Source organism: Meles meles, chromosome 3 (assembly GCF_922984935.1).
Source record: "Meles meles chromosome 3, mMelMel3.1 paternal haplotype, whole genome shotgun sequence".
NCBI lineage: Eukaryota > Metazoa > Chordata > Mammalia > Carnivora > Mustelidae > Meles > Meles meles.
In genome coordinates, this window is record NC_060068.1 from 107,076,686 (window position 1) to 107,098,827 (window position 22,142).

Here is a 22,142-nt window from a genome sequence, read left to right on the forward strand (position 1 = left end):
AAGTGAATAGAACGTCATCTGAGTCACCAGTTTAAAGACACTTTGCTTTAAAAATATAAACTTGATTCTCTGAGTTCTATTACAGACTGAACTTTAGAGTTGTTCTGCAAGTTAAACTGCAACCTAAACATAAAAAAATTTTTAAACTATTTCTAATTCTTCTGTTCCACTCCCTAAAATAACTGCTGTTAATAATGAATAAGGCCACTATTATAAAACTCAACTTCTCAATATATGTGGAGGTAAAAGAAGAGACCCATTGGCAGCTGGGCCTAGTGGTTTACAGCAAAGCTCCAAATTCTGGCTTTACCAGTCAATTGTTATGTGAACCATATAACACATCAACCACTCTAAACCTCAGTTTCCCTATCTGCAAAATGGGAATGCTGATAGTATTTTACTTGAAACCACTGTGGTAAGGGTTCATTACACAATGTATATAAAGCATTTAAGATAGTATGTGGCATTTAAGTAAAGATTTAACAAGAATTAGTGATTACCATCTAATAACAATTCCTATTAATTACTGGTAGTTAAGCGTTTAAAAATTAAATAAATAAACAGAAAACTAGTTTCCAGTCTTCAAATATGCTAACATACCAATTAGAATATAATTTAAAATATAGTATGCACAGATATTGGACAGCTGCCTATTCTGTCTGATAAACATTTACCCACATGCAAATTATGTACTGGTTCCTTTCACTTTACAGTGTGACACTGAGATGACAACAGAGAAATGAAATACAGTACTGTGCCGTATGGTGAAGAATTATACCACCTGGCTGTGGATCTAACTGTCCATTCTTATTGCACCCTATTTCTTTTTAGACTCAAGCTCATTTCTTCAAGCCTTCAGGCCGTAGGCCATGTTAATTTGCAAAGCAGTCCAGAAACCTGTCCTTCACACTGGCAAATACAGTACCAGCCCCATTCTCAGGCTCCGGCTTTGAACTATCTGGAGCTCACCACATCCCCCTTGTGGTCATGGCGAGTATTTGCTAGGCTCCTGGGGAAAACAACCAGGAACCTCTATCATCCGCAGAATCTTGGTCTCAGACATCCGGTAGCTAACACTATTTGATTCCAGGATTCTTTTGCTTAATACTTTGTGGATTTCAAGTGTATGCAACAAGAAAAAAAAAAAAAAAGACTCTTAAGAGAACCAGTTGAGAAAAGAAGGAACAGAGAATGTATGTATGCCATTTATTCCACTCAAACTCCTCCCTCTCTGTCATATACAACACAAGAATGTACAATTATCCATTTCTATTTTGCTTCAATATTTAATACTATTTGTCGCTCCTCTCTACGTTCTTTCCCATCAGTACATTGTTTTACAATATAAATCTCCACAAATAGCGGTCACTAGCCTGTAACTTTGATGACCTCATAAAAGTCTACGTCTGAGAGAATTAAAAAACGAAAGAAATGATAGAGTATAAGTAGACTAGTTAGAATAATAACATAAGAGATAAGACTTAGGTAAGAGTGTGGGGTTAATTTTTTTTTTTTTTAGAATTTCACCTACAGCCAACATTATGTTTGACATTTATTTTCTTACTCCCACTTCCAACCCCTTACACTGTAAACTCTAGTTACCTTCTTTCCATCCCAAACTTCCCCCATTTCCTTCAGAATGCCTCACACAGTCGTGATCACTTAAGAGCAGAGCATCTCTTTCAAAACAGCACTTTAAGGACAAGTTGCTTCACCTTCAAAATCAAGCACAATCTCACTGCCATCTCATCAGTGAATTCACGTTTTGCTTTCACTGTACTCCTACCACCTAAAATCGTGTCTGACACGTGGTAGGCACTCCAGTATATATATGTTTCATCAGCGAACTCTCTTTGAAAAACCTAAAGCGGGGGCGCCTGGGTGGCTCAGTGGGTTAAAGCCTCTGCCTTCCGCTCAGGTCATGATCTCAGGGGTCTGGGATCGAGCCCCACATCGAGCTCTCTGCTCAGCGGGGAGCCTGCTCCCTCCACCCCCGCCTGCCTCTCTGCCTGCTTGTGATCTCTGTCTCTCAAATAAATAAATAAAATCTTTAAAAGAAAGAAAGAAAGAAAGAAAAACCTAAAGCCATCACACAGCCTCAGCCCCTGGAAACCAGCACAAGGTTCGAGATGGGCCTGAGGAGCTTCAGGGAGGCCCAGCACAGGGCAGGGAGGGGTGGCTAGGAGCCTCAGCGCAAATATTTTTCCTCTTGGGGGTCCGCACGACAATTAGCGTAACTCAACCCAACAAACTCTATGAAGGAAAGGCTGCTTTAGTAGTTAGAACCCAGAGATCCCTGTGATAAACACATGAATTCGTCCGAGGTCTGCACATCCAGGTGCAGTTCAAATTACCGCAACAGGCAACCAAATGACGAACAAGAAAGCAGAGCAACAAACATTCTGAGCCAGGAATTTTCACTGAACAAAGGCCCAGAGCAAGATGGCTCCCTTCTCCAGAAACTGGTACGAGAAAAACGTCAACGCTCTGGGACGGTGTAAGCTCCGGGTCTCGCCCCGGGCTACAAGCCGGCCAAACTCACGTGAGCTAGGACGTCCAATGAGTGCTGCAGTTAGACTCCACCTCCGGTTTCCGCCGCCCCCTGTGCACATGCGCCTTAAGTGCGCAAGGGGATGCCAGTTGCGCAGGCGCGGCAGGCCCCTCCTCTCACGCAACTGACGCAAGGACACTGTAATCGGTTCGTAATTTACCCGTGTGACCTTGTCTTTCCTACCGCTGAGGACCGGGGCTGTCCAAAGTGATGCCTTTATATCTCGCTTAGCCCCCTCGCCGCTCACTGAGCCTAGATCTGTTGCAGCCGAAACGAAAGGACACACTTTTTCCAGCCATCGTGCTGCGATGCCTAATAGACATATGTCTTAACTCCGGCAGTGGCTGTCACGTACTCTCTGGTCAGGCAGCACGGGTAGCGCCTCAGCGGAAGAGTGGTCCTCTAGGCCGCAGCAACTAACCCCCGCCCCCCCGCCCCCACGTGGTTGGAGGTTTCCAGAAGCGCCTCCGCTGGGACGCCGCGCAGCTCTTGGCCGTCCGAACGCGTTTGCCGCTTCGTACTTCCACCATCTAGCGCCATGATAAGTGCCAGCCGAGCCGCGGCAGCTCGTCTTGTCGGCGCCGCAACCTCCCGGGGCCCCACAGCCGCGCGCCACAAGGTAGGGAATAGCTGGGCCTTCTCTGAGGGGCTCACGGCCTTGACCTCATGCGGCAGGCCTCGCCCTTCAGGCACAGAATTCTCCGGTACAGATCAGGATGGTGGGAAGAAGATAACTAGCTTTCATTAATCAGTGCTGCCGTTGCAAGGTCTGACTCAGGATTGTGCTTCCATGTTTCGGGTTCTGCTGAGTCACACCTCTTAAAAGAGTATAGTTTTATTCTAGGAAGTAGCGGATATTGTTTCTGACGGTCCTTTCAGTGGCTGATGACACGGTTTTGGCCTTGGGGGCGAGAGACGCAGTTTTAGTTGGGAGGGAACAGCTGTTGTGGGTTTCGTTTAAATCTACAAATCGAAGGGTGACTCTTCGTCTCCTCTAAAACGTGTGCGCGAAAACCCCGTTATTAGGGTGAAAAGAAAGAAGGAAAGTATCTTAGTAAAGTGAAAGCCAAGCACAGATTTTCTTTCCTGTTCACATTGGTCTGTAGTTCTCCCAAGAATTTTTGGCATAAGATTGTCCTCCTTGTTATTTCAGGAAAAATAAAATCAGGAAATGGCCATGGAGTAGTTGCATATTGTGTAAGACTGAACATGTTTTCGGAGAATAGGACCTCTTCTCTCTGCACTCACCGTGGGGTTTAAAAAAAAAAAAAAAAGGCTTGGGAGTATCCTGTGATTAGGTTTAATCCTGGTTTGAGGCCACTCCCGAAATTTTTTTCTAAACGACTCCCCAGGATTGCCAGTGCTGGTCCCCTTAAGGTGCTAGGTTGGGAAATGTCTCTGAGCAACTTAGATTTGCAGCTGCGAGCACACCTAGTAGGGTTTAGATACCTGTACGCTGCTGCTGAGTATGAAATTGAGAAGTGTCCGAGTAGTATTTTGTAAGGTAGTGATTCTCAACCGGGAACAATTTTGCTTCCTGAGGTGATGTCTGGTAATGTGTGGACATAATTCGTTAAAATTTGGGGGACATACTGGCTTCTAGCAGTAGAGGCCAAGGATGCTGTTAAACATCCTACAATGCACAGAACAGCCGCTTGCAACAAAAATTTGGTTCAAAAGTCAGCAGTGCCAAGGTTCAGAAATCAGTAGTGTTAAGTTGAGAAACCCCATTATAATTGAAGACGATTTTATGTGTGTGTGGGGTTCCATCTTATTTGGAAAATTCATACTCAATTAAATTTTCTTCTATTTAAGTACCACAGTGCCTTTTATATATAAGATTTCATCTTTTCAGGTTATGGTTACCAGAATGAAGGTTTAGACTCTGTGTTCTTCAGAAGAATAATAGGAACAGGCTCAAGTTTTCATATTTGTTGATGCATTTTTATCTTCTTTTTCATTTTTTTTTTTAGGATGGCTGGAATGGCCTTAGTCATGAAGCTTTTAGAATTGTTTCAAGGCGGGACTATGCGTAAGTATAATTTCGTTTCTTTTGAGAGGTAATATTAAATCCTAGAGTGGTGCTCTCTAAATTTGTGCTTAACCCTCCCATGAAGAAAAAGGTGACACATTTCTTGTAAGTTACAGATTATTTAATACACAACTATTTACGCACAAGTTCTTGTGTATCCCTGCAACGGTTCTGGAGACCACTATTATGATAACATTAACCATAGCGTTATTTTAAATGTCTTTCAGATCAGAAGCAATCAAGGGAGCAGTTGTTGGTATTGATTTGGGCACTACCAACTCCTGTGTGGCGGTTATGGAAGGTAAACAAGCAAAGGTGAGCATGTTTGAAAGCTCTGGATCATATAGTAGTAGTTAATACCCAGTCTGGAATTCTGTGTCCTTCGGCTTAGATGAGGGACTTTTTTAGATTTTATTTATTAGTCAGAGGGGAGAGAGCACAAGCAGGGTCAACAGCAGAGGAAGATTCAAGCTCCCCGCTGAGCAAGGAGCCCAATGTGGGACTCGATCCCAGGACCTTGTGATCATGACCTGAGCCCAAAGCAGACACTTAACCAAATGAGCCACCCAGGCATCCCGATAAGGGACATTTTTAAAGCTGTTTTTAAGAATCTTTTGAGGTGAACCTTTGTTGTTAATTGCAAGGTGCTATAAAAGGAATGGATTTGGGACGCCTGGATGGCTCAGTTGGTTAAGCGGCTGCCTTCGGCTCAGGTCATGATCCTAGCGTCCTGGGATCGAGTCCCATATCGGGCTCCTTGCTCGGCTTCTCCCTCTGCCTCTGCCTACCTCTCTGCCTACTTGTGATCTTTCTCTCTCTGTGTCTCTCTCTCTCTCTGACAAATAAATAAAATCTTTAAAAAAAAAAAAAAAAATGGATTTAATTTCCAGGATTTAATTATGTCCTGCCATAGAAGTAAACTATTAGGTTACCATTAGGACCAGTTTGGATGACTTTGCTGTGTGGATTATTTCTATCATCCGAGTCATGCATTTCTGTAAGTCTGTTGAACCACGGGGGTCAGAAGAGTTTAGAAGCAAGTGAAGCTCCACGTAAAGTGTAGGCTGCATCTTAGGAACTCTTGCTGTGATACAGGGAAGGACCTCATTGGTTTGTTCATAAAACCTTTATTCCCACTAGGTTCTTCTCAAGATGCAGAGCACCTGGGATTCCTGAATTGTTATTTTGGCAATTTCTTTGTTAAATGCCTGAGACTTGGAGGCAGCATGAAAAAATTTAGTAGTCGATTTTTTAATTTTTATTTTTTAAGATTTTGTTTATTTGACAGAGCATAAGCAGGGGGAGCTGCAGAGGGAGAGGTAGAAGCAGACTTCCCATTGAGGAGGGAGCCAGACATGGGAATCGAACCCAGAACCCCAAGATCATGATCTGAGCCAAAGGCAGACACTGAACTGACTGAGCCCCCCAGTTGCCCCTAGAAGTAGATTTAAATTCCCTATACTGGCAGAAAGTGTACCTTGTTCCAGTATCTTAGTGTGAAAGATTTGATTTCTATTTATTTTTCCATTTTTTTGTTTTTAGTTATCACTTGTTTCAAAGTAAAGGACTAAAGTTACTTTAGGGGCGCCTGGGTGACTCATTTGGTTAAGTGTCCAACTCTTGATTTCAATTCAGGTCATGGTGTCAGGGTTGTGCGATTGAGCCCCACATGGGTTCTGCACTCAGCTGAGTGTGTGTGTGTGTGTGTGTGTAATAAAGTTGTTTTTTTTTTTTAAGTAAGTAAAAATACTTTAAACATGTACCTGACATAGTGGTTATTATGTCAGCATTCACAGAGCAGAAAAGCATGCCCATTAGTACTGTTCTCGAACATTTGTTTCATGATAAGGCAGGTGTTTTGTCTTAAAATGATTGATAAAAGAGACTGGTGGTAGTGGCTGGAACCTCATTCTCTGTCTGTCTTTGGGAGTTTTAGGTGTTAGAGAATGCTGAAGGTGCCAGAACCACCCCTTCAGTTGTGGCCTTTACAGCAGATGGTGAGCGACTTGTTGGCATGCCCGCCAAGCGACAGGCTGTCACCAACCCAAACAACACATTCTATGCCACCAAGCGTCTCATTGGCCGACGATATGATGATCCTGAAGTACAGAAAGATATGTGAGTAATAGGAAAAGCATAGTTAACTCCCAGAGGCCACACAAAATCTTTTCAGCAAGATTCTTAGAGCATCTTCTCCTGGTATTTTTATACGTTGTCCGTGGAGGCATGTCCTGCACCTACCAAAAGGGTATTTCCTTCAAAAAAAATTCTTTTGCCTTCACATAGTAGGTCTTTGCTATGTACTGACATGATGGGAAGATTGAGCTAGTCACTTATGGATGACATAAATTGGTGTATTTATGGTACACCAGGTAGAGAGAGGCAAGGTAGATAGTGGCATAGGCTTCATCGTGTGCTGATCAGCTAGGATTTCCAAGGTTTGTCCATGGTTACAGCATGTATCAGTACTTCATTCCTTTTTATGGCCAGATATTATTCCATTGTATGGATATACTGTTGACCCTTAAACAGCATGGGATTGTGGTGCTGAGCCTTCATGTAGTTGAACATCCATGTATAAATTTTGACTACCCAGAAAGTTAGCTACGAATAGCCTGCTGTTAATCAGAAACCTTACTGATAACTAACATAGTCCAGTTAAAACCCATTTTGTACGTTATAAAGTACGTTAGAGTAAAAAGAAAGTTAAAACGTTGTAAGGAGGAGGAACTATCTTTGTAGCATTATATTTACCCAAAAATATCCGCATATAGGTGGACCAGTGCATTTAGAACCCATGTATAGGGGCAAGCGTATACTTTGTTTATTCATTTGTCAGTTAATGAACATCTGGAGCTATTACGAGTTCTGCCATAGGGGTGCCAGGTTAGCTCAGTCAAAACAACATATGACTCTTGCTCTTGTGGGTCTTGGGTTCAAACTCCATGTTGGTTGTAGAGCTTACTAAAAATAACTTGAAAGAAAGAATACTGCCATAAACATTTGTGTACTCGCTTCTGTAAGGATCTGTTTTCATTTCTCTCGGGTAGATACCTAGTAATGGACTTGCTGGGTCATTGGTAACTCTCCAACCATTGCCAGAGCAGCGGCACAGATCTTTTGTTCAGCAGGAAATAATGTTCAGGTTTCACCAGGATGTTTTTACGTGTTAATGGTTACTTTCTAAAGGTTTTCATTAAATGGATTCCTGCCAAGTTTTTGTTTGTTGGCCATGGATCTCTTGGGATGGAGGATGGGCATTCATGGTATATGGTAGCCTTGTCATGGTAGGTTGTACAGGCACATTTTTTCAAATGCAGTTTTTGTGTCTTTCAGTAAAAATGTGCCGTTTAAAATTGTTCGTGCCTCCAATGGAGATGCCTGGGTTGAAGCTCATGGAAAACTCTATTCTCCAAGTCAGATTGGAGCGTTCGTGTTGATGAAGATGAAAGAGACTGCAGGTGAGAAGATTTAGTTCATGTCTGGGAAAGTTTGAAGAACTGATGGTTTCTCACTTACATACCTCAGTTTTCCTTGGATGACTCTGTGGTGGCTGTTAGAAAACCTAGAAATGGCAAAACTGTTCTCCTCACACATTCCTACATAATGAATTTATCTTCAAAGTTTTCCTAATGGTGGTTTATTTTTTTCAGTATAGGGGGGTGGTACTCTGTATTGAAAGACTAAAGACTACACATTAATCTTTGAGCTCTGCTAAGTAAAACTTAAAACTTCCCATTTGGAGAAACTAGTGGCTGTTTTAAGTCTAAGAATAGGTCATTATAGCTGGTGAATCTTCACTATAACGTTAAAGGTGAGATACTGGGTTTTCAACCACTATCTTTAATTGGAACGTTTTCTGCAAGCTCTCTCTTGGTGTTAGGTCAGGTGTGAAGAAACTTCCGAGTTGTCTGTGGCTCCAAGAGGATAACACAAGTTGTTAGCCTACATGAGTAATTCTCTTAACTGTTTCATCTGACACAGTCTCATGATTGTTTTTCATTCTTTAATTCTTTTCCAGAAAATTACTTGGGGCATACAGCAAAAAATGCTGTGATCACTGTTCCAGCTTATTTCAATGACTCTCAAAGACAGGTGAGTTCGGTTGATTTTCTTATTCAGGAAATAAATGGTACTTAGGACCCACAGTGGAAAATGCTTTTTTCTTTTCCTTTAGGCCACTAAGGATGCTGGCCAGATATCTGGACTAAATGTGCTTCGAGTAATTAATGAACCCACAGCTGCTGCTCTGGCCTATGGTCTAGACAAATCAGAAGACAAAATGTAAGTTTGTGTAGTAAACTCGTTCGTGGAACCATGAAAGTACTAGGCTGTGGTCATTTTTTTTTTTTCTTGGTATTCATATTGTCAAGTATTTATTTAAAACAGTGTTTGGGAGACATCTGGCTGGCCTAGTCGGTAGACCATGTCACTTGAGCTCAGGATTATGAATTCAAGCCCAAGTTGGTTGCTGAGACTGCTTTTAAAAAAAACAAAAACAAAAAACAGATGATGGAGTCCTGTCAATTTTGCCTTTAAAAACATAATTCATCTCTGTATTTATAAATAGCTAGAAGGGCCATGTAGTAAAACACCTGTCATATAGGCAGTTATCCAATTTCATGATTACGCTTAAGGGGAAATCATCAAGTTTATGGTGGTTTAGTTATTAAAATTAATACTTTAGTGGCACGTGTTGTTCTTTAAGGTCTTCTTTTTTTTTCTTTCTAGCATTGCTGTATATGATTTAGGTGGTGGAACTTTTGATATTTCTATCCTGGAAATTCAGAAAGGTGTATTTGAGGTGAAGTCCACCAATGGAGATACGTTCTTAGGTGGTGAGGACTTTGACCAGGCCCTGCTACGACACATTGTGAAGGAATTCAAAAGAGAGGTTGGTTCCCAGTATAGTTAATATGTAGGCATTGGATGTTGAGAATTTTCTTTATCCACATGGCTGTTTTCTTTATGACTTTTTGACCTTAATAGAACATTGACTAGAACACTGAAACAGTTGCATTTCAGTTCAGTTGCAGTTGCATTGCATTTCATGGGTGGAATGAAATATTCTGATTATTGTAGCTTCAGCTTGGGAATAAACAGATTAAGAAGGATATGGTACTCTGTATAGAAATTCTGGGAACTCCTGTCTTGAGCCAGAACCCAGTGGTTGGAAAGAACTGATTTGGATCAGCCCTTTACAGAATAAGGTTTCTTTTCCTTACAGATTTTTAAGGGAAGTAAGTTATTCATGCTTCTTTATAAAAGTATGGATCTGTTTTATGTTGTTAACATTATCATTATATCTTAAAATAGTATTTACCAGCTCACTAATGCTAGTATTTTGTGTTTTCATTTTGTAGACGGGTGTTGATTTAACCAAAGACAACATGGCACTTCAGAGGGTTCGGGAAGCTGCTGAGAAGGCTAAGTGTGAACTCTCCTCATCTGTACAGGTGGGATGTGGAAAAATCCCAACAGTCTTGATGTTTTCAGCCTTAGTTTATTTGAATTGTATGTTCTAATTTGCATGATGTCCATCTGATCTTTTTATACTTCGCTGGTTGGTATAAAAGCCCTCCATGAACAAAGGAGCAGTACTTCTTTAAGGATGAGCCAGAATTTGTTAACCACCCAAATAAGAGATTTTCTGTACCAGAGCCAAAACATAACGGTCTGAATTACATTGAATACATTTTATTTGCCTTAAAGGTACTGATTTTAAGATCTAGACTAGTAGCATACAAAATTAGAATCACTGGCCTAGAAATAATAGGACCCTCTAAGAACTGCTATTGTCTTCATTTCAGATAGCCCTTCAGGTGAGTCTCTAATTGTCTCGTTTAATTATTTGATCAACAATTCAGAAAGTGAGCTATGAAACCTGGCTGAAGGCTGGGGTACTTGTGTACATTTCTGTTAGCATCAGAGTTGCTCAGCACCTATAGAAGGGGTCAGCATCTGGTGCTCCAGTCCTTCTCAGGTAAAGCTTTAGTTGCCGTAACCACTAAGAACAACTATATAAAGCATGTTAGATCTGGGTCAGAGAGGCAACAAGATGGAAGGCAGGAGATCTGTTGCTGGGATCTCTGGTGGCAGCAGGAAAGCCTTAACCCTTGACTACTTTAGTTGTTAATTTGATCATATATATTGGGTTATCCAGGGCGGGAAAACCCAGATTTTTTTTTTTTCAGACGTGGATTTTTTAAAACTTCTTTAAAGTAGCTATGAAGAGTGACAAAGTACAGAGTCATCCATAATTACGGTGTTGCTTTGTCCCTGCTGTCATACAGAGTGGCAGAACTTTGCAATGTGATGGTTAGGATTAGAGTTGGAATACAGGACACTGCTTTGGAGGGAGAGATTGGTTTTTAGTGTGATTCTTACTGATAAGCATTTGGATTATTTTTTCTAGCATTTTGCTGGTAAAGCAGAGTGTGTTGAGCATCCTTGCACATTAATATTTGTGCGTGTTTTATTAGACATTAGTAGAATGAGGGGCGCCTGGGTGGCTCAGTGGGTTAAAGCCTCTGCCTTCGGCTCAGGTCATGATCCCGAGGTCCCGGGATCGAGCCCCACATCGGGCTCTCTGCTCTGCGGGGAGCCTGCTTCCTCCTCTCTCTCTGCCTGCCTCTCTGCCTAGTTGTGATTTCTCTCTGTCAAATAAATAAAATATTTAAAAAAAAATTAGTAGAATGAATTCCTAGAAGCGTTACCTTCATGAGGTTTAACAGTGTGGTATAGAGATTTTTTGTTTTGTTTTGTTTTTAGATTTATTAGAGAGCTTGTTGCAGGGTAGGCGAAGAGAGCAAATCCCACCCAAGCAGATTCCCCGCTGAGCACAAAGCTCAGTGCAGGGCTCCATTCCAGGACTCAGATCACGAGCCAAAATCAAAAGTCAGATGCACAATCAACTGAGCCACCCAGGTACCCAAGATAAAAATTAGGACATCATATTAATAACCAGTCAAGCCAGAAGTCATGTGATTAAGAGTGGCCCTGTAGGGGCACCTGGGTGGCTCAGTGGGTTAAGCCTCTGCCTTCAGCTCAGGTCATGATCTCAGGGTCCTGGGATCGAGCCCTGTATCAGACTCTCTGCAGGGAGCCTGCTTCCCTCCCTTTCTCTGCTTGCCTCTCTGCCTACTTGTGATATCTGTCAAATAAGTTTTTTTAAAAATCTTAAAAAAAAAAAAAAATGGCCCTGTAGACAGAATGGTGGGATTCAAGTCCTTCATTACTTAATAGCTGTGTGGCCTTAATAAATTATTTAATATTTCTGTTCTCTTATTTCTAAAATGAGGACAATAGTGCTTTCTCCCTTAGAGTTATGAGGATTCCTAAATTGATAGATGGATAGGACATGTCTTAAGTAGTAGTCTGAATTAAGTTATTGAGGTGCGTGGATGGCTCAGTCAGTTAAGCGTCTGCCTTTGGCTCAGGTCAGGATACCAGTCTTCTGGGATCAAGCCCCGCATTGGGCTCCCTGCTCAGTGGGGAGTCTGCTTCTCCCTCTCCCCCTGCTTGTGTGTATATGTGCACTTTCTCTCTCTTTGAAAATCTTTAAATAAAAAAGTTCATGTGGTTAAAAAAGCAAAGTTAGGTTTATAATTGTAAGAGAAACCTGATAAAGGTGTTTGACCTAACAAGGGGAGTTACCGAAAAATGTTCATCAGAGAAGGATAAAGGGTCAAGTAAATAATGAGGCTCTGGGGTAAAGACCTGAGAAAGGGCTAGTAGTTTGAGAGCAGGCATGCTGAGAAAGTGGAATGTGAGAATAGAAGCTTTTTAGGTTTGGGATTTGGGTCTGTCCTGACAAGAGTGAGTATAAACCAGTGAAAACGTTTTTTGAGTGATCTCTACACCCAACATGGGGCTTAAACTCATGAGATCAAGAGTTGCACACACTATCCCTGACCCAGCCAGGCACCCCTGTGAAAATTTAGGGGCAATAATGTCAGATGTGGCTTATGACAAATGCTGTGGCAGAAGTGGAATGGAGAATTGTTCTGGGTTAGGAGAGGTCCTGTGGCAGAGGCAGCTTGAGTGGGAGAACCTTGGGAAGCTAATGTGAACCTGGACTGTTGAATTTTTGAGAGACAAGGGACAAAACTTGGTCACAGACTGGTTTTAGAGGGTTGAGAGTCCTAGAGTTCAAATTGTCAACATATAGCATAGAGAGAACTACATTAATAATGTCCATGTGAGGATTCTTTAAATTAAATTTTAGAATTCCATTTGTCAGTTATACTACCTGTATTTCAAGTGCTGAGCCATGTGTGGCTAGTGGCTGCTGATTTAAACAGCACAAATACAGAGTATGCCACAGAAAGTTCTATTGCATTTGTTTAGATCATTAATTTCTATTTTCTGATTTGGTTTATTAAAATTTTGCAAAGGAAGAAGGAAATTGTCCATGGTGTTCTTTAGCAGTACTCAGTATCACTCTTCTATAGAAGGGATGTATGTTTTAAGTCTGGCTGTTAAGCATTTAAATGCCTAGGGTAGTTTACCTGATCAGAGATGGTTAAGGATTTGTTCCCTTTTAGTCTTTTTCATGTTGGTGTTGCTTTGATGTGAAATTGGAAGGGGGTGGAAAGTAATTTTGTTCCTGAGGGTCTACTGTAGGACATGTGTTTTAGCATGATTAGTGAGGAGTTTTGTTAGTCTAAATATTCTGAATCCAGGCCTCCTTAGGATTTGGGGTTTATTAAATAATGGCTGTTATCTGCTATGGTTGTAGCAGTGTTTGCTGCTTACCATGAAGGTGATGGCAGTCAAGTCAGTCCTTGGAATTACCTTTAGCATTTTTGTTGTAGCTTTCTTACCATCTTCCTGAAACTTAGAAACCCCTGGCTTGGAGCAGGTTATTTGTTTCAAAGCATGCCTTTGACTTTATTGTGTATGCATACATTGAGTTTTAGAAAACTTGGTGACTGAAAACAGTAGAGTGACTCCTAATGTATGTTTAGTAGGAGGACATTTCTTCATTTTCTACCTGGGGATTTTCCCTGCTCTTACATTCTTCACTGTTTTTTGTTTCTTTTTAAGATTTTATTATTTGCAACAGAGAGAGAGCGAGAATATAAACTGGGGGAGCAGCAGGCAGAGAAGAAGCATGCTCTCTGCTGAGTAAGATCCCAGAGTTCTGGGATCCTGACCTGAGCTGAAGGCAGATGCTTCACTAACTGAGCCACCCAGGCATCCCTACATTCTTCTTTGTTCATTATAGATCCTAAATTTTTTGCCTCTGGGAAGAGAAGAGCTGAAATCTTAAGGAGTCATTGTCTTTGGTGGCCATTCATTTAAAGTGGGTCTCACTCTCCCTGTAACTTTGGAAGTCTTCCTAATGTGGGAGTATGGTCTTATTTTAATTGAAATATATAAAGAAACATCACCACTATTGCTCTCCTTTCTTTGCAGACCGACATTAATTTGCCATATCTTACGATGGATGCTTCTGGACCCAAGCATTTGAATATGAAGCTGACTCGTGCTCAGTTCGAAGGGATTGTCACTGATCTAATCAGGAGAACCATTGCCCCATGCCAGAAAGCCATGCAAGATGCAGAGGTCAGCAAGAGTGACATCGGAGAAGTGATTCTTGTTGGTGGCATGACTAGAATGCCCAAGGTATGGATCCGTGGAATCATTGGCATGGAAAAGCAGACAGGGCAAGCACATAATGTCTTCTCTGGACAAATGGTTTGTGTAGGGACACGAATATGTGGCATTCCTGCCACTGTGACCTGAAAGGGCAATGAGTTTGTTCTCTCACTAGAGTTCTTTTTTAGACTCTTTTGGACAGAGAGGGAACACAAGCAGGGAGAGGGAGAAGCAGGCTTCCTGCTGAGCAGGGAGCCCTATGTGGGGTTCATTCCCAGGTCCCTGGGATCATGATCTGAACCAAGGACAGACACTTAACACCCAGGCACCCCAGCCTCTTTTTTAATTAAAGGTTTCAGGAAAAGGATTGGGAAGGGCGGGATGTCTTTGGGGTGGTAGCATGGAGAATCCTGAACTTCATTTTGGGGAGTATTTTTAGAAATGAAACAAAGTTTGACATTAGAGATAGCTTAAAACCTTGGTACTGTGTAGCTCTAGGGGCAGTTTTGGACAGGAATGACTTTGCACCATGGTGTTCAGGCTTCTGGCTGCATCTCTTCAAGGATTTGTGCAGTGATGCATTTTATCAACACATCATTCTGATAAGACAGGTGTGTGGAAAACGAATGACTGAGCACAGAACCTGTTGAAGATGCAATTCTTGCTGTATAGCTTGATTAGAATTTTCATGGGCCTTGATAGAAATTTCCCTTTGTTGTTCCTGGGCTTAGGAGAATATGCACAGAATAAATTTGGAGAAAAAGAAGCTTTGAATCAGGAAGAGATCTTTAGGTTAACAAATGATCCCAGATGCTATTGAAGTAGCACTTTTTCCTAGCATTAATAAAAGAAGCAGGAAGAACATGCCTCACATTAGCACTAGTGGTGAATTACTGCATTAATCACCACTGCTTTTAAGTTGATCTGTAGAAGAGGAATTAGACTGTAACTAAATCCTGGTGTCTTACACCCTCTGTTTCTTCTTTTTTTCTGGTGGTTCGTGTTTTTTAAGTAAATTCCATGTTTAGCATGGAGCTCAGTACTGGATTGGAACTCATGATCCTGAGATCAAGACCTGTGCTTAGATCAAGAGTTGGACACTGGACCGGTTGAGCCACCTAGTCACCCCATGCACCCTCTGTTGCTTTTTTTTTCTTTTTAAGATTTACTTTTTGAGAGAGTGAGCATGTGAGCTATGGGAGGAACAGAGAGAGAGGGACAAGCAGCTCTGTGCCAAGTGCAGAGCCCAGTGCAGCTGATCCCAGAACCCTAAGGTCATGACCTGAACCAAAACCAAGAGTCTGAGGAAATCAAGAGTTTGATGCTCAACTGACTGTGCCATCCAGGCACCCCTTTACCCTCTGTTTCTAATTTAATGTGTTGTATGGGAAACCCAGTAACAAAACTTAGATTCTTCTCGTATTTTTTTCCAAGTTTTTTTTTTTAATTTATTTATTTGACAGAGATCACAAGTAGGCAGAGAGAGAGAGGAGGAAGCATGCTCCCCTAGCTGAGCAGAGAGCCCGATGCGGGGCTCGATCCCAGGACCCTAGGATCATGACCTGGGCAGAAAGGCAGAGGCTTTAACCCACTGAGCCACCCAGGCACACCGATTCTTCCCATATCTTAAAAGGGCTTAGGAATGATAGTCAAGTATTTGAGTATTATCCACTTTTGATACATTTAGATCATTAAGAAAAACTCATATGAAATAATAACTTGAGTAAATAAATACTCTTGGATCTGAAGCAGCTTGTCCTGAGATTTGCTGTGATTTTGGGACACACTCTTCCCTTCTTGGGTAGTTGCCCTTAGTACTTAGTGATAGGTTCTTTTATTTATTTATTTATTTTTTTGACGGCTTAGGTTCAGCAGACTGTACAGGATCTCTTTGGCCGAGCCCCAAGCAAAGCTGTAAACCCTGATGAGGCTGTGGCCATTGGAGCTGCTATTCAGGGAGGTGTGTTAGCTGGTGATGTCACAGATGTGCTGCTCCTGGATGTCACTCCCCTGTCTCTGGGTATTGAGACTCTGGGAGGTGTTTTTACCAAACTTATCAACAGAAACACCACTATCCCAACCAAGAAAAGCCAGGTAAGAATCACCTACTCCTCATTGTCCCAGAGATAAAAGGGTCTGTGAGAGATGTGACTGCGCCCCCCTTTTGCGAGCTTTTCCTAGAAAACTTCACTTTTTGTCTTGGGAGTCCATACTAGTTGAATGTGGGTGCTAAGAATCTTGTGTTCTGTTCTCTTTTGTTGTTGTTCCTGAAAAAGTTTTCTTTACCTGACAGCCAGCAGTGATTAGAGGGAGGGTATCAGTCTTCTCCTTCACAGATTAAAGTAACTTTGCAAAAAGGAGCCTCATCATTTCGGACTAAATTCCCTGTACTCATCTGTTCTGAAAGGCAGTAAAGAGGAGGACATGGCCAAGATTAAAAGAATGTACTTGTTTCGTGGGTGAATGATGGGGTTCCTTAGATAGCAAGCAGGGCTACTTGGACAGTGGCTTGCTCAATCTTAAATTAAGAATTATTTCCCGCCTTTCCCAGTTCTGATGTTTTTTTGAAAAGCTGTTAATACTAAATAGATACTGCTTTTTGTTCAGTGATGTATTGCCAACACATCAGTGAAGAGAACTATGGTGACTTCGTGTGACTGAGCCTAAATGACATGTCTGTGACCTGTTTCTTCAGATGAGCATGTTTCAACATCTCACTTTATTAGCTCCTTTTGAGGCCCTGTTTACTAATGCATCTTTGTATAGTTTATTTGCTTAGCTGAAACAATAGCTGTTGTACACTTGGTGCTAATTCTACTCCAATTCCCTGCAAAGACATAAATAAGTCTTTATTCTGAACATCATGTGGATTGGGATTCTGAAGTGTTGAGATGTTGAATTTTTCTTTGGTTTGCACTTTATATAAGGGAAGCAACCCAGTCAGATTGCCAATCCAGGAAGTTTCTTTCTTCCTAGGTGTTTTCTACAGCTGCTGATGGTCAGACTCAAGTGGAGATTAAAGTGTGTCAGGGTGAGAGAGAGATGGCTGGAGACAACAAACTTCTTGGACAGTTTACTTTGGTAGGTATCAGGAATCCTGGATACTGTACTTGTCATTCTTTTCCCATACAATTAGACTACATTTTAATCCTTAATGATACCACAAAAAACTGCTAAAACACACGGGGACCTAGTCTGTGTTACCTTGGTTCAGTGTATAAATTCTGCAGTTGGATACAGATGGCTTTGATTTTTACCTGAAAGTCTTGCTTGTATCTGATGTCTTAGGAACTTCATTAAGAAACTGATAAACACAAGAGCCAGGAAAATATAACAATGTTAGGAAAAATCTCCCATTACTATTAAAGACCTTTGATGTTGGCTCCTATTCAACATTGTTATTGGTTCTTGGTGAGATGAACAGTGATGGAGATTGTTCCTCTCATTCACTGGTCCTCGGGTACATAAAGCCATGATGACTACCTGCTGTCAGAAAGCTATTTCAGGTAGCAATGAAATTACTACCCTTATTATAAATTTGTGTTTTTTATATATTTTGTTTGTTCTTCCTAAAATAAGTTTACTTATTTACCCAGAAGACTATATAGATTTGCAAATAGAACATTGGACCTCTCGTGAGAGGAGCTTAACTCCGTATATTATTTATTTTAGATTGGAATTCCCCCAGCCCCTCGTGGAGTCCCTCAGATTGAAGTTACATTTGACATTGATGCCAATGGGATCGTACATGTTTCAGCAAAAGATAAGGGTACAGGACGTGAGCAGCAGAGTAAGTGTTTTTATTTATCCAACTGTAAGAGTGAGCCGAGGGACCTTGAAGTTCCTTTGTTTGAGAAACAGATCTTGTGTGTTGTGCATAGCTTTACCCCCGCCCTTATTGAAGGATGAATCCTCTTTGTTCCTTTTCTCCTTGGTTGGCAGATTCACATTAAACAGGTATGGCGTTTATTACCCCAAATGGGCAAGCACTGGGCTTCTGGATCAGTGAAGTTTTGGTAGGCAGGCAGGTCGGTTCATCTCTGTATTTCAAGACCCTTGGTTTCTTTTTCTTTTTCTTTTTTTTTTTTTTTTTTTTTTTTTAAGATTTTATATATTTATTTGACAGACACAGATCACAAGTAGGCAGAGAGGTGGGCAGAGGGAGGGAGAAGCAGGCTCCCTGCTGAGCAGAGAGCCTGATGCAGGGCTCAATCCCAGAATCCTGGGATCATGACCTGAGCCAAAGGCAGAGGCTTAACCCACTGAGCCACCCAGGTGCCCCTCCTTTTTATATTATAAGGACAAGAGTATTCTATTACATATCAAAATTGGTTACTCTGTACAGATGTATTCTTTTTCTTAATAGAATAAGAAGCAGATATTTTTACCTAAATAATAAGATGCCCTTTTTTCTCATTACAGTTGTGATCCAGTCTTCCGGTGGGTTAAGCAAAGATGATATTGAAAATATGGTTAAAAATGCAGAAAAGTATGCGGAAGAAGACCGGCGAAAGAAGGTAACTACTTTCTGCTCTTGCAGTTGGGAAGTGAAAGTGGGAATATGGATACATGAAATCTATTTTTCCTCTCTTTGCTCATAACTTTTGTGTAGAATCCCTTTCTTATCCTCAGTCTTTCGGTATCAGAATTCTTATGTTCTCCAGTCCCACTGTAATCACTTAGAGACATCCTAGACTCTTTCAGACCACATTAACTTGTTTGTTTTAACTCTGTAACTATATGCATCACTTAAGCATGTTGTCTAGCTTGATGGGGACATTCAATCAACTGATTGATTGGGAAGTCTTCATACTAAATTTCTGATTTTTCTTAGGAACGAGTTGAAGCTGTTAACATGGCTGAAGGAATTATTCATGACACAGAAACAAAAATGGAAGAATTCAAGGACCAATTGCCTGCTGATGAAGTGAGTCCTTTTTTAAAATAGTTAATGAAGTTAGGCGTTGTCACCAATGGCAGTGAAGTGGGGTTTTTTGTTTTTTAAGATTCTGTGTATGTGACAGAGCAAGCACAAGCAGGGGGTAAGAGCAGCGGGAAAGGGAGAAGCAGACTCCCTGCTGAGCAAGGAGCCCAATGTGTGGCTCATTCTGAGGACTATGGGACCATAACAGCCAAAGGCAGATGCTTAACCAACTGAGCCACCCAAGCACCCTTTAAGTTTTTCTCCATGGGTCTTGGTAGGAATTCAGTGGTATTTTTTGTTTCTCAAGGCTTTTTATTCCCATTTTTCACAAAATCTTTCATTTGGGACCATTTTATAAATAAGGAAATGGAGATACAATTCTAAAGGTGAGTTAAAAAAAATTCTAAAGATGAGTCCTCTTATTAGTGATAGGAATTTCTTAATGTTTCTATTACTGCTACATAAAATGGGATAAGAAACCCAGAAAGAGTTTGGTTTTGTTTTTAAGTGCAATAAGCTAAAAGACGAGATTTCCAAAATGAGGGAACTTCTGGCTCGGAAAGACAGCGAAACAGGAGAAAACATAAGGCAGGCAGCATCTTCCCTTCAGCAGGCATCACTGAAGCTCTTCGAAATGGCATACAAAAAGGTAAAAGGGTTGAAGCGCACATCCCTAACTTGACCTTATTAGAACTGTTGATTACTGTTGTCACTGATGGCAGTCTGCATGGCCATTTATACAGAACTGGGAGTACTGAAGTTGGAAATACTCTTAACTCTGCATTGGGAGGGAGGGTGATAGCAGTCAGAGGGAGGGCTGCACAGAAACGACCAATAATGTACAAGGGAGGGAGGGAGAGTGGAATAGGCTGGATATGCCTCCTCCAGTTTTTTAGTTTATCAAGGTGCAAACTGTCAGACTTTATAGTGAATGAGTTGCTCTCAAATATTTTAACAGATGGCATCTGAGCGAGAAGGCTCTGGAAGTTCTGGCACTGGGGAACAAAAGGAAGATCAAAAGGAGGAAAAACAGTAATAACAATAAACTTCGGAGTCAAAATATGACGCTTGGGAGTGAAGGGATTTCCTGAGCAGAAATGGGCAAACTTCAGTCTTTTACTGTGTTTTTGCAGTATTCTATATATAATTTCCTTAATATGTAAATTTAGTGAGAAATTAGCTAATAATTAATGAGAATTTCAACCATACAAAGTTCATAGTACTCTGTCATTTTTCAGCAGCATGTAAAGTGTGGGGAGGGGGGATGATTTATGGATGATAATTACAACGTTTTGTGCTTTAGTACCCATATTTTCAAGAGGTGAAACTACCTCGAAATATAACAATGAAGGTAGTCAGCCATAGACTTGGAATGAGATCATACGGGGATGGGATCCTTCTAGTTAACTGAGAACTACTATACCAGCCTGTTATGTACATACAAGGTATTCTTTAACTGAGGCCTTGCAAGGCAAGCCAGCTGTGTCACATTGGGAGGTAGGGCAGGAGTAGCTAGATCAATGGAAAAATAGCTGTAATATACAGCTTTAAAATAGGGCTCCCTAACTTCCCTAAGGCATATTTTTCTAGCTGTCTTCTGTCCTCTGTCTGGCACTTGTGTCCTTGTTGATTTGTTGTTTTTTGTTTTTTTTTTTGATCCATTCTGAGTTTCTTTTTTAAATAAATATGAACAGCATCTTGATCTTGTTTTTGAGGAGTGATGCTCTTGAGATTTAGCTTCAGGAATAGGACATGAATCCTACTTCCCAATTCCCTGACCTAAAGTCACTCAGGTTTCTAACACTGGCCAAAATTCAGGATTTGGAAGGACTGGTATGATGAAAAATTATTACCAAGGACAGTCCATCAGGATTTGACTCTTAGTACATTTCTCCTGTTTAATCCTGAATGAGTTGCCTTGTCCCATATTCTCTGATACAGTTCTAGTTAAATGCTGACACCTTCAGAAGCAGAAGGGTGACTATCTTTCCTGTATTAGGTAAGTGTGAAGAATTATTTCCCGAAAGTTTTCCAACAGACATCCCCTCCTCTTTTCGTGAATTACTGTCATATACCATGCCCAACAGAATCTGTCAGTCAAGAACATGGCCTTAGACCCCATCAGATGTAATGCCTCCTTTCATTCTGTGAGATCTAAAAATGAAACTGATGTATAATTAAGTCAATATAGTGCTCTAATGTGAAGGAGATTGTTTACACAAGTATTACATTCCTGAAAACTTAAGTGTTCCTTAACACCCATGTAAACATTTCTGGAGATTCATATGAAAAATAAATTCTAGGCTCAAGTTTTCAGCTATGTGAACACTTGGGAACCTTGTGGGATTTGCAGTAATTCTTTGTGAAAGATTATCTTGTGGCCTGTTGGAAGATACTTATTTAGCATCTCTGGTCAATGTTTGCCCACTGAATGTCTCTAGAGTTTTCCAATCTTTCTGATAATAAGCCCCTCAAGGACTTCTAAAGCACCCCAGGTAAGAACTAGTAGTTTTTTATTAGAGGTCCATCTTTGGCATCAGGTAAAAGAGCTGCTTGGAAAGGCATTCAGAGATACTGTCTCAAGCTACGCCATGTGTAGCAAACAGCAGCATTTCAAATACCTAACAGTAAAAATGCTAAATGGTACAAACGACCTTGAAAGGAAAAAGTCTTTCTTGAGATACAGTCTCCCTTTTGTGGTGACAACTGCCCTGACAGGGCCCAAAAGGAACTTCTGGTTTCCCTTCCTAAGTAGTCTTTCCAGTTAGAATAAATATGCTTTTTAGACTTGCCTAAACAAAAAAAGTCAAATTTTAGCCACTGTCAACGTATATCCAGAACTACCTTCTTCACTCCTACCAATGAGTGTAATTTTACTTGTTGGGTTCTTCCAAGTAGTTTTCCCCCACTTAAAATCACACCCTTGCCACTCTGGTCATTTCCCGTAATAGCAACCAGAAATCACAAGTGGCATTTCAGGGTGCCTGGGTGGCTCAGTTAAACATCTGACTCTTGATTTCATGAGTTGTGGG

General features: G+C 41.1%; 1 protein-coding gene and 1 non-coding gene across 2 annotated transcripts; both read left to right on the forward strand.

The window, feature by feature from the left end:
• Positions 1–2,983: 2,983 nt before the first annotated feature.
• On the forward strand, positions 2,984–21,426 carry HSPA9 (heat shock protein family A (Hsp70) member 9). Its single transcript, XM_046000069.1, has 17 exons — positions 2,984–3,170; positions 4,525–4,583; positions 4,811–4,898; positions 6,520–6,701; positions 7,920–8,044; positions 8,605–8,678; positions 8,761–8,867; positions 9,315–9,477; positions 9,947–10,039; positions 14,004–14,213; positions 16,053–16,280; positions 17,163–17,267; positions 17,859–17,976; positions 18,609–18,703; positions 19,021–19,113; positions 19,619–19,759; positions 20,069–21,426. Exons 1-17 carry the CDS (start codon positions 3,090–3,092, stop codon positions 20,144–20,146), a joined length of 2,040 nt encoding a protein of 679 aa, XP_045856025.1. The 5' UTR covers positions 2,984–3,089; the 3' UTR covers positions 20,147–21,426.
• Positions 14,755–14,825, forward strand: LOC123939542. Its single transcript, XR_006817909.1, has one exon. It is a non-coding gene; the product is annotated as a small nucleolar RNA SNORD63 (small nucleolar RNA).
• Positions 21,427–22,142: the final 716 nt, after the last annotated feature.